General features: G+C 40.0%; 1 protein-coding gene across 2 annotated transcripts in view; it reads right to left on the reverse strand.

The window, feature by feature from the left end:
* LPGAT1 (lysophosphatidylglycerol acyltransferase 1) overlaps positions 1-16,234 on the reverse strand; it is a 60,677-nt gene that overhangs the window by 33,456 nt on the left and 10,987 nt on the right. For both annotated transcript variants that reach the window (XM_032102939.1, XM_032102938.1), the window contains one exon: positions 117-235. In XM_032102939.1, the coding sequence (XP_031958830.1) occupies positions 117-235 (119 nt within the window). The remainder of the gene's footprint in view (positions 1-116; positions 236-16,234) is intronic.

Raw genomic sequence — 16,234 nt, forward strand, 5'->3', positions numbered from 1 at the left:
GAGATGATCTGGTGGGTTACACCCCAAAGTGAGCCATTAGGGCCACACATGGATGCGAGCAGTCCCGAGGGAACACGGCACACACAGCAGCACCCCACGCCCCGGGTGTAGCCTACCGTGCCTTTATCCTGAAGGCACATCATCAGAGTGCAGACGTCACCCGTCGCTTGGTGGTTCACCAGCACCATGGCTTCATCTTCTGACACTGCTTTAACGTCATCACCCCATTCCACTACTATTAAAAAAAAACCAAAAAGGTAAATTAAACAGTGAGCACAGGGAAATCTTTCTATCAACAAAACAAAACGACCCCACACCCAGACTATTATCATAAAGAAACCTACATGCTACATGTCAATTTAAATTGGTACATAGCATAAGGCAGGAATATTAGCAAGACCATTTTTCCAAGCAGGGGGTATCCAGCTTAGTTCTAAATTGCATGCACAGAATAAGAACAAAACAAAAATACTCTACCAGAACATGTGCACAGAGATTGATCTCTTTGTGTCATTACACCATTCTATATTTAGGGTCTGAAAATTACATAAGCTTTTTGACCCAGCTTTCATATTCATCTATCTCACCCCACTAGATTAAAAAGAAAATGATATTGTCAACAGTGGGTTTTTCTAGCTGGGTTTGTTTGAGGTTTTTTAAACCTAGCAAGTTTTTTTCATTTCTACACTCACTATTATTATTCTACTCCAGTAAAAGCAAAACAAAAAGATCTGTATTTGGATCATTAGGTTTAAAATGCTACGTTAAACAAGCTCATTCATTCAAATCTAAACAAGTTAGCTATAGGCAAGAAAGTGGGTTCAGAAAATGCTGCTCAGATGACAGAAACTATTAGTCACTCTTTTGCAGACCAGAGACCAGATGCTCCAGCAGCAAGAATGATGTCAGAAGGAAGATACAGTTAGTTGTTTATCATCCAGCATTTACACTATCAAAACCATGCTGAGATAAGGAAGAGGGGTTAAAATTGGTAATTCCATCATCACCAAGTAACTACGTGGAGAAAGAGAAGACTGCCTCCCAAAGAACCCAGGATGGAAAACTAGGAAATGTGTGCTGTAAATTAAAGACCAGGCTGTGTCTAATGCTGCTATTGGGATAAAGAGTCTGTCTTTCTTCAATGAAAGGGATGGACACTGCAGTGCAGGGTAAAGGGAAAGGATGGACAGGCAGAGGAGCTCTATTAAGTTCCAAAAGAAAAATAAGAGGCATTGCCTGTGCATGTAGGACATAACTATTTTTCTGTGTTTGTTCAGTACCTTAAGTGGTTCTTACTGGCTATTATTTTCAGTTCTGACAACAAAGGAAGTATTTCACCTGCACTACTGACTCTTTTGTACTGTTAGCAGTTCTTGAGGCAGTGAAAAACTCTCAGAACAGGACAATTATTTTACTACTATCTGTCTTTTAATAGATGGTTTAACTGACGCAAAGGTAATAGCCTACACACTGAAGACAAGAAGCAATAACCCATGCATAGCTTCCCTGTCCTTGAAGAAAGCAATTAGCATCACACTTTTGAAAACTGCCACTTTATTACTTTCTAACAGCTCCCAAATTAGTACTGAATTGAGACCTGAACACAAAGTAAAAAAATAAAATGCTGTATTTGCTCACAAGTAGATAAAATCAGACTAGAGATATGAAGGTGAAGAGGACTATTCATTCCATAATGTTCAATCTCTTTTCCTTTCCCTGGGAAAGCTAAGCAGAGATCTCTTCTTATTCTTCCCACCACGAACTTGGAAGATCCCCTTTATCCCTCCTCCTCATTATGTGCAAATTCCCTCTAATGTCCTCTCTAACCCCATGGAAGTTGGAAAATGCTTGGCCATGGCAGTCGTAGTTGACTGTGCACCTTCCTTATCAAGTATTTCACGTATCTCACTATGGCAGTAACCCACAGAGCAGGAAACCAAGATGAAATGAGAATTGTTTTAAAGGGAAATGAATCAACCACGTACCGACTTCGAAATTATTACTTCAGTGTTTCTATTAAGCAGCCAATATACAAAAGCCAGAGAAAATAAACACATTCCTTTACTATAGATATTTCCCTGGAACATAGCAATTAAATAATAATAATTTAAACCGTAGAACAACATAGAACAGTTTTGAAGAAACTCTTCAAAAATGATTCAGAGATCTAACTTTACATTGGCTCATGACTGGAAAATACAAGCCGTGAGAAGCAGCACACAAGTGAAAACAACAAAAGAGGAGAACTTACGAAGCTCAATTTGCTATAAAAAAGTACACTTTTAACACACTAGGTGACAACTAATGTCTGACTTTGAAACTTTCAGATAGGCCCCAGTCAAAGAAACACAGGGAAAAAAGCTTCTCTGGTTGCCTATTTTACCCACTGCTGTTGAATACAAGAGGGTATAAAACAAACAAACAGCTTACAATGCACTAACAGGTTTCAGCTGAGAAGTAAGAAAAAGGTGGGCTCTGTGATCCCACTCCAAATGTAAGGTGAAGAAATCTGAAGTTCGATTTAATTCTTCAACTGGTTTACTCAATTCATTTTACCTATCAACCAGCCAGGCTAACAGCTCAACTTGTGCCACTCAGCTGACAGGTAGTGGGTTATTAAATCCCTGGGTATCAGCTAGCCTTCCTCTAGCTTCTTTCCCCTCTGTCATTCCTCCTCAAGGCAAGCAGGCTGTCTCTTATGCTTAATAACGCTTTATGGTCAATTGATTGACCTGATTATCAAGGAGAAAATCACTTTGTGCAAGTCCTTCACAGAGCTTTTCTAGATTGAAAAGAGAACAGCAAACCACGGGAGTGCAGAGAAAAACTAATGCCATTACTACAGTTTTTTAAAGAAGAATAAAACAAATCCTCAGGTCTCTTAAAATTAAAAGTTCACAGTGTCCCTTTAAATTCAGTGGGGGGGATAAACGCTTGTCTTCAATTTTCTCCCCACACTGAAATTTTCCAAAGAAGAACATTTGGCTTTAAGAAATAGTTGCACTATTATAATCCTCCACTGCAGTTGGAAACACTGAAATCAAAACCTCAGCTGCATGGCAGCAGAACCAAAACCACTGCTTTGCTCCACTGCAAGAAGACAGAAAACAGCTCAAAGACAAGTATTTGGCATTCAGGGGCCTGAGATCCTGCAAACATTCCTCCACAGTTTCTTTCTATTGTCAGAGCACATTTTACAAGGACACCAGTTCTGTGTCTACAGCCTGACAAAAGTTAGATTTCTGCAAATGCAGTTTAACATAGTAAAATAACACAAAGGGAGAAAAGAGCAGGAATCATTTTAATGTGGCAAGACAGATGTGACTTAGCTTCACAAGACTTCACTTGTGACTTTGGGTTGTGAACAAAAGGCCTCTCCAGGAAAGGATGAAGACAAATTTACTTGCAATTACATGAACCCTAAGACAGAAATATTTATTCCTCTCTCATAACAAGAAGTCCAAGATGTAGAACATCAAGAAAATATTTCATCTAATGAGCTGCAGACATAGCTTTTTATGAGCTAATCTTTGCAGAGCTTAAAGAAGAAAACAAAAGTAATAAAGTTTTTTCCATATTTTTACTGAACTATTACTAGCTGTTGAGAGCTCTCAGAACACTTGGCTACTTTGCAATCATGTCCTTAATGTAACTGTGTGCATGCAAGTGATGCTATGAACAAATATTCAAGCACTTTAATTACAGTATAGCACTAGGCTGAGCAAAGTACTACTAACCTAACTAAAAATTCAGTAATTTATGTTATAGTTTTGAATATACCTGGAAGAATGGCAGTCTCCTGATCTGTGCAACTGCCCAGCCATTAATATGAACAACTTCATTTTACATACTGTATTTTAAAACCTTAAAAATGGTCTGAAATTTTCACCATCTCTTCTTTGTTACAGTCAGCAGTTTCACTACAGTGTGTGCCCTAAGAATTGGCATAGATCTTTTTGGCATCATAACAACTTAAGTCCTAATTTATTCTTTCAAAAGGCACTGAGTTTTAAAAGACTGACTTTTTATGGCAAGGTCTGGGAAGTGACCTTAAGCATTCTAATCACAAATATTGAAACACATATCACCTAAAGTTACAGTATATGTAATTGATTTGGATATCCACTTTATTTGCTAATTAGACTTGAGTCCACACAATATTCACAACTTTCTCTAGAAACTGGGAGAAGTTAAGAACTTGCACTCCAGAACTTTCCACAAGATGACAGAATGGGTCAGGTTGGAAGGCACCACAGTGGCTCATCGGGTCCAACCTTCCTGCTCAGGCAGGGTCATCCAAGAGCACATGGCACAGGATTGCACCCTGACAGTTCTGCAATATCTCCAGTGAGAGAGACTCCACAACCTCTTTGGGCAACCTGTTCCACTGCTTGGTCACCCACACAGTAAAGAAGTTCTTCCTCATGTTCAGGTGGAACTTCCTGTGCATCAGTTTCTGCCCATTGTCCTTGTACTGTTGCTTGACACCACTGAGCAGAGCCTGGTCCATCTTCTGACATCTCCCTTCAGATACCTAAACAGATTGATGAGGTTCCCTCTCAGTCACCTCTCTCATTCTTTCCTCCTAAGAAAGATGCTCCATCATCTCTGTAGCCCCTCACTGGAGCAGCTCCAGTAGCTCCATGTCTCTTTTGCACTGCGGAGCCCAGACCTGGACACAGCACTCCAGATGTGGCCTCACTAGAGCAGAATTGAGGGGCAGGATGACCTCCCTCAACCTGCTGCCAATGCTCTTCCTAATGCACCCCAGGACACCGTTGGCCTTCTTGGCACAAGGGCACTGCTGGCTCAGAGACAGCTTGTTGTCCACCAGGACCTCCAGGTCCCTCTCTGCAGAGCTGCTTTCCACCTCCCAGACTGCTGCTGGTGCATGGGGTTATTCCTCCCCAGGTGCAGGACCCTGCCTTTTTAGAGCCATCCATAGCTTATTTTCCCTTCTGATCACTTGCAATCACTTGCATCCATGCCAAAAGACTGGCAACTCTTGGAACTGAACAGAACCACCTTTAGTCGATCGCTTGGAAACCTTCAGCAGCAAATAAAGAGCATTACTGAGGAACAGCCTTCCTCAAAAGCCACCCTGCTTTCTAGCAGAAAGAATGTTATTGTTAGGTGTTCAGCAGTGACTAACGCCTGACAACCAGGTTTCTATGCTTTAAGCATTTCCCCTCTTACTCAAGCATTTATGTCTGGCAAGTAGCAATCCTGCTTTACTGTTATTCACAAATGACTTGTCAAAGCACGTTTCAGCTGGAGTAGCCATGTAGAGTTGCTCAACTCATTTGTCTCTCCTTTATAGATGGGATTCTTTGATAGCAGGCATTACAAAATCCCAGAAGTGATGTCAGAGGTTAAATACTACTTAGATGTTTTTCGCCCTTCACAAAAAGGTTAAAGGTATTTATCTCTGGGAATTGGTTGCCTACAGTGAAAAAAAAGGAAAACAAACAATGGACTAAGCTAATTATCATACAGTTAGTCTTTTACATTTATTAAGAATGTATTTTAGGGTCAGAATGTATTCCAAAACACCTACATAAAATCCGACATGTACTACTGGAAAAACAGCTCTTCCTATCCCACCCATTCCTTCCAAAATTCCTACTGCCAAGGAAGACCTCATGTCTTGCTTTTAATAACACACAAGATGTACAGATGATGAATAAAAATAGAGCACAGAAAAGGAGGTAAAAAACACACATACAATATCACATCTCATTAAACACGGCTTTGCTTAACATACTATCCTTTTTCTATTAAAGAATGTACCCTTCCTAACAAAAGTATTGTTGATTTCAATACGTATCTTTTGGTTGTAAACATGTCGTTTCAAACCAGATTTTGATAACAAAAAGAACATCCTTTACAAGTAACTCAATTCAGAATTTTATGATGATGACAGGAAAAACCTGCCAGTGCAGGTCCGTTTACTTCCATTAAGAAAAACTGACAATAGCAAATTCAGAGTAGGAGCAGCAGCTGGGGAAGGGAAGGCTGCAAATAAAGGGAGGTTGTTCCTACAATGTATTTTAATAAACCCAGGTTGGGCTTAAGATGTCCCAGTCACGATCTTCGTTTTTCTGCAACAAACCATTCTGCACACCTCTACACTTCATTGTAGGACACAATACAAATTTTCTTTTTGCTTTCAGTTCTTCTTAGCTTCCATCCTCTCCTTCTGCAGTTCAAAGTCAGATCTGCTTTGTGGACAAGAGCACTTTAGCAGTCACAACATTTATTCCCTAAGTCAACCCACCCTCTTACTTCAATTAACCAACAGTCAGAAGTGTTAAAAACAGGAGACAATTACAACAGAGATGCCCTGGCTCCGTCACCTTCCTAACCAACCCAGGAGCCATGTTTTACCTAAAGCACAGCAGCTTCTTTTGGAAACAGGCTCTAGCAATGACTGCTTTTGAAGACTGACTTAATTTTCCTTGAGTGCATATTCAAGACCTCATGGGTACAGTTTACTTGAGTTCTATAATTCACTGGCACAAGAGATGATGCCTGTGGCTGAAAAGAGGGCTCCTTTTACCCATATGTGAATGAGAATGAATAATCAGCAAAACCTTAGCGCACCTTCAAGGAAGCAAACTTCTGCCTGACATAAGTACTGGCAATACCATTTCAAGAGCTTCAGCACTTTGCAGTTGTACCAGGCAAGCAGTTTATATGATGAGAAAACTTTTTAAATTAACAGATATTATCACAATACACAAGCTATGATCACAGCAGATATTTAAGGAAGAGTTCCGATATATCTCAAATATTACAAGAACATGTCTTGCATGAAACACACCCTCCACATTTTCTGGAGGTCTCAGTTATTTTATGCCACTCCCACAACACTGCTTGAAATGTACAGGCACCCAAGTCCCACAGCTCATAGTTTTGATCATCCAAATTGGAAGCTCAGCTGTAGATGGTGGTTCCTGCTCCCAAGGAGTAGCACAAGCCACAGTGTTTGTAGCCACACAGGTAAATGGGAACTCTGAGACGTGAAGATTGCCATTGATGTCAGCTTTCATGACTACAGTGGTAATGAACTGTAGCAGCTGAGAAGGAACCCCGCTGTCTGTTTTGCTGCTTCTATTCTTAGAAAAGCAACTGCAAGACTGAAGAAGGAGATGGAGTGCTGAAATCCTTTTGAAGTACCTCGCGCTCATGAGTCAGAGCACTCGCAGAAGGAGGGAGCTGAACAGCACATTCCTCCCCGGTGACAGATAAAATATATTAACCACTCAGAGGAACATCAGTGCATTCATGAGCTAATATCCTAATGCTCTAATACCTTACATATTGCACATGTTATAATGGCCAGGAAAAAAAAAATACTTTGTTTGAAGTCTAGAAGGGGAAGCAAAACAGTGGGGTAGTCTGGCAATTTTTTCTCACCATTAAAGAACACTTCAAAATAAAACATCAGAACAAGTAAAGGTTATTAAGGGATACTGCAATCAAATGCTCAGGCCTAGAAGTTGAAAATTATCCTGACAAGTTTTAAAGTATGCACACAAAAAATTACCTAGTTAGTAGCACATCGTCACCAAGGTCCTAAAAAGGCAGGTGAACCTGAGCCAAGAGTGAACACACTCCAGATTAACTGCCACCACTTCAGTTTATGTGCAAAGCTGACATCCTGTACCATTTGGGTCATTCCTAGTTACAGTGTGGAAAGAAATAATGTCAACCTATGCTCAAAAATGTCTATTTCATTTTATTTATGAAATAAAGACTAAATTTACAGGACTGTCTTCAAGATTACCATAAACCAAAAAAGGTATGTAAGCTAAAGATGAACTTTTGCCTTTTCCTGGTCAAAAGCTTCTAAACACTGGGGATGACCAAAAGGTTGTAATGTCATAAGTGACAGAAGCAAAGAAACATATTTTCATAAAACAAACATCAAAGAGATTCTGAATAGAAGGATCTCAGCTAAGTTGTTACGTAGAGCAAAGACAAGATTTGCAGCTTACTAAAACTGCACAATTTTACACGGGAAGAAACATCATTTGACAATCACGGACCACAAAATCTATCGTATGAAAAAAATCTGCCATGGAATTTTGGTCCAGAGATGTTTTAATCCTCCTTAAAGCGGGAGTACAGATTTTAAAAGACAACCAAGACATACAGGTTTTTTTTTACCACTATGCACTTTGTGATTCAAGTCCAAGGTCAGAGATAAGGATGGAAACACCACAGGCAATCTCTCATCACAGAGGTCAGCACTTGCTTAACTAGACCTGTTGGCAGACAAGGCTGTGGGTCCTGCATTTCAGTCTCTTTATCCACAAGAATAATTTTTATAAGTGAAGAAGGGTTCTCAGCAATTAAGCACATGACTTTAAATACTGAATGCACATAATACTTTTCCATTGTTTTAAAATGCAAGAGTCAAACTCTCAGGGTTTCACCTGTAACACTGATGTTTACTTTTAACAAGAGGCAAATGTGATGTTGGACTACCCTAAGTTGATATCTGTAAAGTCCTTTTCAGTGTACTGTACACTGAAACCACAGTAATTTAACTATGGTTACAATGCAAAACGTATCCTAATCTCAAAGAAAACTGTATCTGTAACACTGCTTTATGAAAAACAGCCTGGCTTTTCTAGAATTAAAAAGAAAAGTTGCACTGAAAGCAGCAACTCTGGAATACAACACCACAACATTTCAAGCATGCTTTTAGCAAAAGGTTAAGTACTACAGAAGAGTGAGAGAGGAGGAAGGAGTATTGGTTTTCTCTGGTAAAAAAACATACCAGTGCAGCTGGGTAAGGAAAATATGCTACAAATACAAAGCTTCCTATTATTGTTACCCTTATCACCCTTTCAAGCAAATAACAGTTGGCTGAGGCTCTGCATTTTTAATAACTTGAACCCAGCAGGTTGCTACAGTACTTTACCCATACTCATCGTGCCCCATCACTACTGCTGTGCCACTAACAAAGCGGGAACCGAGCTGATGAACAGGATCTGACTCAGCAAACACCAACAGGCAGGAATAAAAGTGCTACAGCACTTCTGTCATTATTTTCCCTTTAGAAACTACCAGTATCTTAAAAAAAATACCCATCTGCTGCATGAGCTGGAGAACTTGTTCCCTCCTGGATTCAAGTCAGAAAATACCAAATGACTTCATGCTCAGTATATAAAGTGGGGAGAAGAGGGAAGAAGTGGGATGTTTGGAGTGATGGTGCTTGTGTTCCCAAGCAAACACTGTGTGTGATGGAGCCCTGCTTTCCCAGGGATGGCTGAACACCTACCTGCCTGCCATGGGAAGTGGTGAAAGACTTGTTTTGCTTTGCTTGTGGGCACAGCTTTTGCTTTCCCTATTAAACTGCCTTTGCTTCAACCCATGGGTTTTCTCACTTTTACACAATCAATTCTCTCCCGGATCCTGCTGGCGGGGGAGCGACCAGGCAGCTGTGTGGGGCTTGGGTGGCTGGGGTTAAACCATGACAGGCCAACAAAGAGTCACTGAGACGATTAAGGGACCAGAGCATCTTTCACAGGAGAGGCTGAGGGAGCTGGGAATGTTCAGCCTGGAGAAGAAAAGGCTTCAGATGGAAAATCGCACCCATGTGTCAGTACCTGATAAGGGCACAGAGAGAGGTGTGAACATGACTTAGCCAGACTCTTCCCTGAAGTATCCAGTGACAGGTTGAGAGGTAACAGGGACAAATAAAAAAAACCACAGGATATCCCACATCAACATAAGGCAAAAAAACCCCCAACAACCAAACCACCAAACATTTGTACTATAGTATGTTTCTGGGTTGCACAATGAGGTTGTGAAATGTCCATCCTTGGAGCTATTCAAACCCTGACAGGACATCAACGTGTGCAACCTGTTCTAACTGACCTTGCTTTGAGCAGGGGGTTCAGCTATATGATCCTCAGAAGTCCTTTCCAACCTAAACAATTCTAACAGCTTGATACCAGGAGGAAAAACACAGTGTTAACAGAATTCTCTCTTAGTGGATATGTTCAACTACAACAAAACCTACAGCTTCATCCTGCAGCATGAGAAAGAACAGCCTTTATAATCACAAAGCACACGCTGCAAATACAAACTGGTAAGGTTTTTCTGTCTTACTGCTGCAGAACTGCAGCAAAGACATAAATCTGAAAGATAGTTCAAACCTTAATATGAAAGAAGCGGAGTATGATTCATCTGGGATCATCAAACTCGGGCAAAAAAGTGGGACCAACCCAGAAGCTTGAGGCAAAAATGCATTTTAGCCACAATAAGCCATTGTGTTCACTGCTAGGAAGTCTTGATACTTTCATCTGAAGATCTTTATTTAGCTATTTATATCTTTAGCTATATTATGGAAAAGTAAACTCCTCTATTGAGCCTGTTTTGTCTGCATGACAAACACAACACATGTAAGCAGCTACATTGAAACTGAGCTACTTTAAGTTACTCAAACACCAAGATATTCAAATTACTACTTAATACTCAGATACAGCTACTGACACCTACTTAAACACAAAACTTAAGAGTAAAAAACAAGTAAACAGAGGACCCCAACATGTAAAGTGGGAAGGCCTCAATTATTACCTTTATCTATGATATTTATCTAAAATAGTTTCCTAAGTTGCTCTTATACTTGAGAAGCAGAAAAAGAGTCACTGCAACATCATGGGAACATCCGTGCTGGTGGAAAAAAAAAAATAGGAGGGGCAAGCCAGCACAATCAGGGCTATCAAAAGATGGCATGATGGGGCAGCAAGCACCAGTTGAACCAGGATGAATCCTTACAGAATTGTGGTTTGCTACACTGGAAGACCTGCTGGGCAAGTCTGGTTGGCCCAACAAGAAAAGCACAATCAGTTCGAGTCACCTGGGTTACCTTCAAAATTGCTGTGAATTTCTTTTTGAAACAAACCTGTTAGGCATGTTGTGGTCTCTGGAGCACAGCAAGTGTAGAGTTTTGTTCTTTTAAAGAATATGTTTAGAACATGCTAAAAACCTGCAACCTCCCCACTCTGTTTCTGTAAGCTTGTGTACAAGAGAAAGCAAAACATCCTCGGTATAAAATTTTTGTAGCCATGTGTCACAGAGACTACAGAGCCACTATTTAGGCAGGGACAGGGTGACAGCTGCTTAATTTTTAGTGAGCTTTGGATTTTTTTGGGGAAAGAAAATCAAAGAAAAATATTTCTCCCTAAGACAGCAGTCTGAAAGCACAGCCTGTCACAGTTAAAGTACTGCATCCTGCAATAACCTGAGCTGTCTTTGCAGAATCAACCGACTAGACAGCAGAAATTACCCAGAGGCAGTATCAAAAACTACAATACCACTACTAGTTTCCTTCTGAGTCACCAGCAATGGTATGCACTACTAATGTTGCTTGTCTTTCCAGATGTGAAATTCCCCACGATGCCAAAAAGACTCATTCATTAACTCAACTGTTAAGGTGGCTCAAGAAGTACAGCTAACATATCATATAGCCTTAAAAAGCTAATAGATACAGGACTAATGCAGTCAGACAAAATCCAATCTCCAGAGGAGACAATGCCCAGAAAACAGAGCCAGGTTTTTGGCCCTAGAGTAAAGGGAAACATTTCAGACTGTGTCATCAACACCAAAAAACAGTATATCCAAACCAACTGGGTGAAAAATCCCATTAGGAGAATGGTCTATGCAGAACAAATGACTTGTGAAATTGCAGGCCTGTTTCTTACAGACAGAAAACTCTCTCTTTCAAAGTGGAGAAAGGCTGAAACCTGCTTTGCAGCCTCAGCTGTTCACTCTGATAATCCTGATGTAAACTAGTCAGCCTAGAACAAGCTGGCCAAAACTAATAATCAACAAGTCACCATACAGGAACACAGCACTCCCACAGCTCCCATTCAACTGTTGAGCTGCTTCTGCAGAGGTGCATGCTGCAGGACTGTTAGGGATCAAATCTTCTTCTTTATATGGCAGAAATAGGGTCTGCATTATGTAATCCAGAATAATATAAATAATGGGGAAACTGGACAAAGATTCACTGAAAAACATGCACTCACAGGGTGAAAGCAAGGCTTTAAATAATTGGGGAAAATCTGTAATGCTGTTTCAAGAAGAAAATAAGACACGAGCAGAGTCTGATGGCCATAAAGAAATAAAGATAAGAAAAATCTACTATCACTGTATATTCACTGATAACTGTTGAGCTGTTCAAAATCAAATCCTGATAAAGACTGCATAAAATTTTCATTGTTACTTAAGAGGGAGCAAGCTCTATCACTAAAAAGTTCTGCAAAAACTGCTAGTTTACTCTTTGGGAGTGGGGGGGAAAGTGAGGTATTTTGAAAGCCACAGTTCCAGCCATACAGAAAACTCTGCTCTCACTTAATCTAGATTCTCCAGTCATCCCAGTTGAAAGTAGGGCTTTAAAGAGCAAGTAACTGGTGGCATATAGCAATGAACCTGCCCAGGAAGAGATGGCCATTTCCTCTCCTTTCAAGATTTGCAGATTGCAGGCTTCCAATATAATAACAAGGAAACCAGGGCATCTTGAAGCTTTTCTCAAAGAACACAGCTGCAGAAATGACATGACATATGCAGCAATTTTCCAACAAGTATCCCAAGGCCATGCAATATCAAGTCTTCCTGGGGACAGCAGAAGAACTCAGCCAAATTTAGTTATTACATACTGCACGAGGGACTGGAGAAGGTGGCCAGCAATGAAAATACACTAGTTGTAAGTCTCATTCACATTTTTTACTGCAAGTTTTAAGTTACTGTATGATTTGGGACCACCAACTTTTCAGAGCACTACACAAGAGGCTCTTTTTGAGGTAAAAGGTATGCAGAATGCAGCAAACTGTCACTGGACTGCAGGAAGAGAGAAAGCAATTTCTCATAGGAAACTGACAGAACACAGCTATTCTAGTGCACTAGTAGTTAGAGAGGTAACTCAAGGGTTTTCCGGTACCCATGAAACATCCTCTGAAGTGCCTTGAGGTTTATGAAATACAGGAACCAGAAAACTGCAATAGGACTGCAAGTGAGCAAGCATTGCTTTTCTTTAAACAAGATGTGGAACTTGCCTAAAACTCCAAGGGAGAATTTGCATTCATCCCTCTGTACATACAAACCCTAATTAATAGCATGGTGAAAAGCCTGATCAGCCCCCAAACATTCAACTGCTTAGCTCTGAACTGCACCCCTGGGTCTGAGCACAGGCAAGGGTTACACCAAGAGGGTACACATCAAGAAAAGCTGCCAGAGTAACAACAGTTAAGGACTAAGACTATGCTTTTCAAAAGATATGCTATGTTAAAAAAACCCAACTAATTACACTATTGAGCAAGGAAATCATTTTCTCAGTGTTCAAATCAACTGGGCTCAGAAAACCATGGTATTTCATATACCCTTTAAATAAGTCATATTGATTAAATACAAACAAACAAAACCCGATCTCAATCTACTCTTCCTCCTCAGGGAAGCAAACTGCATGACTTTAACCACTGGCTGAAGGTTCAGGTCAAGAAAACAATACTATTACTGGAAGTCAAGATTCTAACTGTGGTAAGATCACCCCTTATATCCCAGCTCTGATCATTAACTTCTGTTTACCTAAACCAAGTTGACACCTTGAAGTTACCTTTTCATATTCTTCAGGTCTTGCCTAGGTTACCACAAGACATGATGATGTCTTGTTATACAGCTGATGTTTTCCAGCCCAGCTCATTGTCCAGTACAAATAATCACCACATAAAAGTTGTGCCAGATGTATTTGGAAAACCCTTTACTTTCAGATTAACTGGGTTAAATGGGAAAGGCAAAAGGCCTTTCAGTGCATTTACTTGTTGTCTGCTTACAGTGACCTCAGAACTGAGGAGCTTGTCTCCACTTGAAGGACACTGACCATTTAAATCTTTTCAACTAAGTCAAGTCTGGACAGAAAGAACAGCTACTGAGCGCCTGAATGATCACAAGAACACTGAGAATGCAGATGCAGCATAATCTGAAAATTAATATCCTCAAGCCATAAAACAAACTACTAATCAACAGCTGCAGCATTACTCTCTTCTCCACCCACACACCTCTGTGCCATTCTCCAGTTCCAGCGGGATAGCGTGGCCATAAACCACAGAACACACCCAGGCACTGGGCAGTCTCAAGTTGCAGTGTGGAGGGGGACACTTAAAAATGAAAGGCCTGCAAAGAATCAAAAAATAACTGGGTACAGATGCAAGAAAGAAAGATAAACCTTTTAAGAGAAGCCTTAAATGTTTCTACCATTAGGTTTCAAGGACTTTGAAAAACTTCTCATCCACGCTAAAAGTAACAGTCTTTACAAGGAAGTTGTGACATGAACAAGAACTGTGAAAACATTGTCCCTTGGACTTGTTAGATACCAGGGTAATTTTTTCCAAATAATGGATTTTATAAAGGCCAGGGGGAAAATGATGTTCAGTTACCACAAATTTAATGAAATAATTTAATCATAAACCAATTAGAAGCTAATGGTGCAAATAAATATAATAGTAAATTCCTATATTTAGTTTTATGTTTCTGTTTATGCAAATCCCATTACAAGAGGCCACAGAAAGTTTGAGAAGCATGCTGGAATGTGTATGACACCAATTCTGGCTGGGAACTTAAGTATTACTTTTGTTGGTATGACACAACAATGATTCAAGAGAACAAAACCTCTTATTAAATTTGCCCGAGGTTATGCTATACCAGTTCAGCGACTTTTAAGAATTAAATGTGTGGCCAGGTTTCAGGTTGACAGTAAGCAGAAGCCCATCATAAAATCAGAAGTAATACCTTTAATGGCACACTCAGGCTATCACAAATTAAGTAATTAGCAGGAAAAAACAGCCTGTCATTTTATTATTATTGCTGATGTACCTCAAAGCAGCAGCAGAAAGTTTACTGCTCCTAATTTTAAAAAAGTTTAGCTCTCTGGCATCTGTTGCTATTACAAAACAAATAATCCTCTTATACCTGCTGACAGCTGCAAGAAGTACCTTGGATTTGTGGCCAACAGCCACTACTTGGAATTTCAGTAGTACTTTTCACAAATATAAAATGGTCACTCTACAGAAACAAATTTATTCAAACATTCTGAATGGATGATTTCAGTATCTATCCTTCGTCCTCGGGGCACAGACAGTATACAGTGCACCTTCAATGAAATACCCAGTCTCAAATTGTGAAATATGTTTCTACAATGACAGTAATTGACGCTTCTCCTTCTCCCTCTCTTCTCGCTCCTCAAATTAAAAAAGAATTCCACAGCTCAAATATTAAAAAATTTCTATAGATTTGGAACAAATGGTGAAAATGACAGCAGGAAAATGCTGTGAAACAAAAAAAGAAAAAGAACAGACTTCAGAGTACTTCAATTAAAAGCTACTTCGGTGCAGAGCAGTTTCTCTGGAGAGCACCCATAAAGGGGTTTAACAACAGAGTTGTGAAAGAGACTGTGGAAATAGGCTTCTCCATTTCAAATATAGAAGGGTGCCACAAATGAAAGATTTGATGACTCTCAAACTTCTACTTTACAATTAAATGATTAATGTGAATACTTGTAAGTCTGTGGGTAGCAATAGGCACTGTAAGCACTTTAAATGCAACTTGTTATGATCTGTGGCTACTAGTGCCTTGGCTTACTCTTCTCCTGAAACTCTTGCCAGAAGTCTTACAAATGACTTTTTCTTCAAACAAAAAGAAAACTAGGCAAAAAAAAAAAAAAAAAAAAAAAAAAAGTAGGGCTACAGAAGTCTAGCACTCCCACAGAGTAAGAGCTTTGGTCAAGACAGGTCCAACATTGAATTCTACCTATCCAACCAAATCCGCCGTATTTTGCTCAAAGAAAACTGCCTCAGATCAAACCCAGTGAGCAACCAGACACTCAGATTTGCCATACAGTTTTTGCTAAGTATCAGGAAAGGGTGGCAATGGGACTGGAAAAGAAGGGAGGAGACCACCTGCTACAGCTCCTTCTCACAGCAGCCACCCAAAATAACCCTTTGCCCTCCTACAGGGACACCACTTGTGGTTACATGAACTCAGCTCTGCATTTTGGCTTTTTAAGTTCAGTAGGATGTTAAAACAAATCAGAGAATGTAAGCAATGAAGAGGAAAAAAAAGGTATGCTTCAGTATTTTCTCCCTTTGAAACAGAGGAGGAACAAAAGTGCTCTTCCAGCCTGCAGAAATCTTGTCAAACTCCAGAAGCTCAAGATAGGCATCAA

Source organism: Corvus moneduloides, chromosome 3 (genome assembly GCF_009650955.1).
Source record: "Corvus moneduloides isolate bCorMon1 chromosome 3, bCorMon1.pri, whole genome shotgun sequence".
Taxonomy (NCBI): Eukaryota; Metazoa; Chordata; class Aves; order Passeriformes; family Corvidae; genus Corvus; species Corvus moneduloides.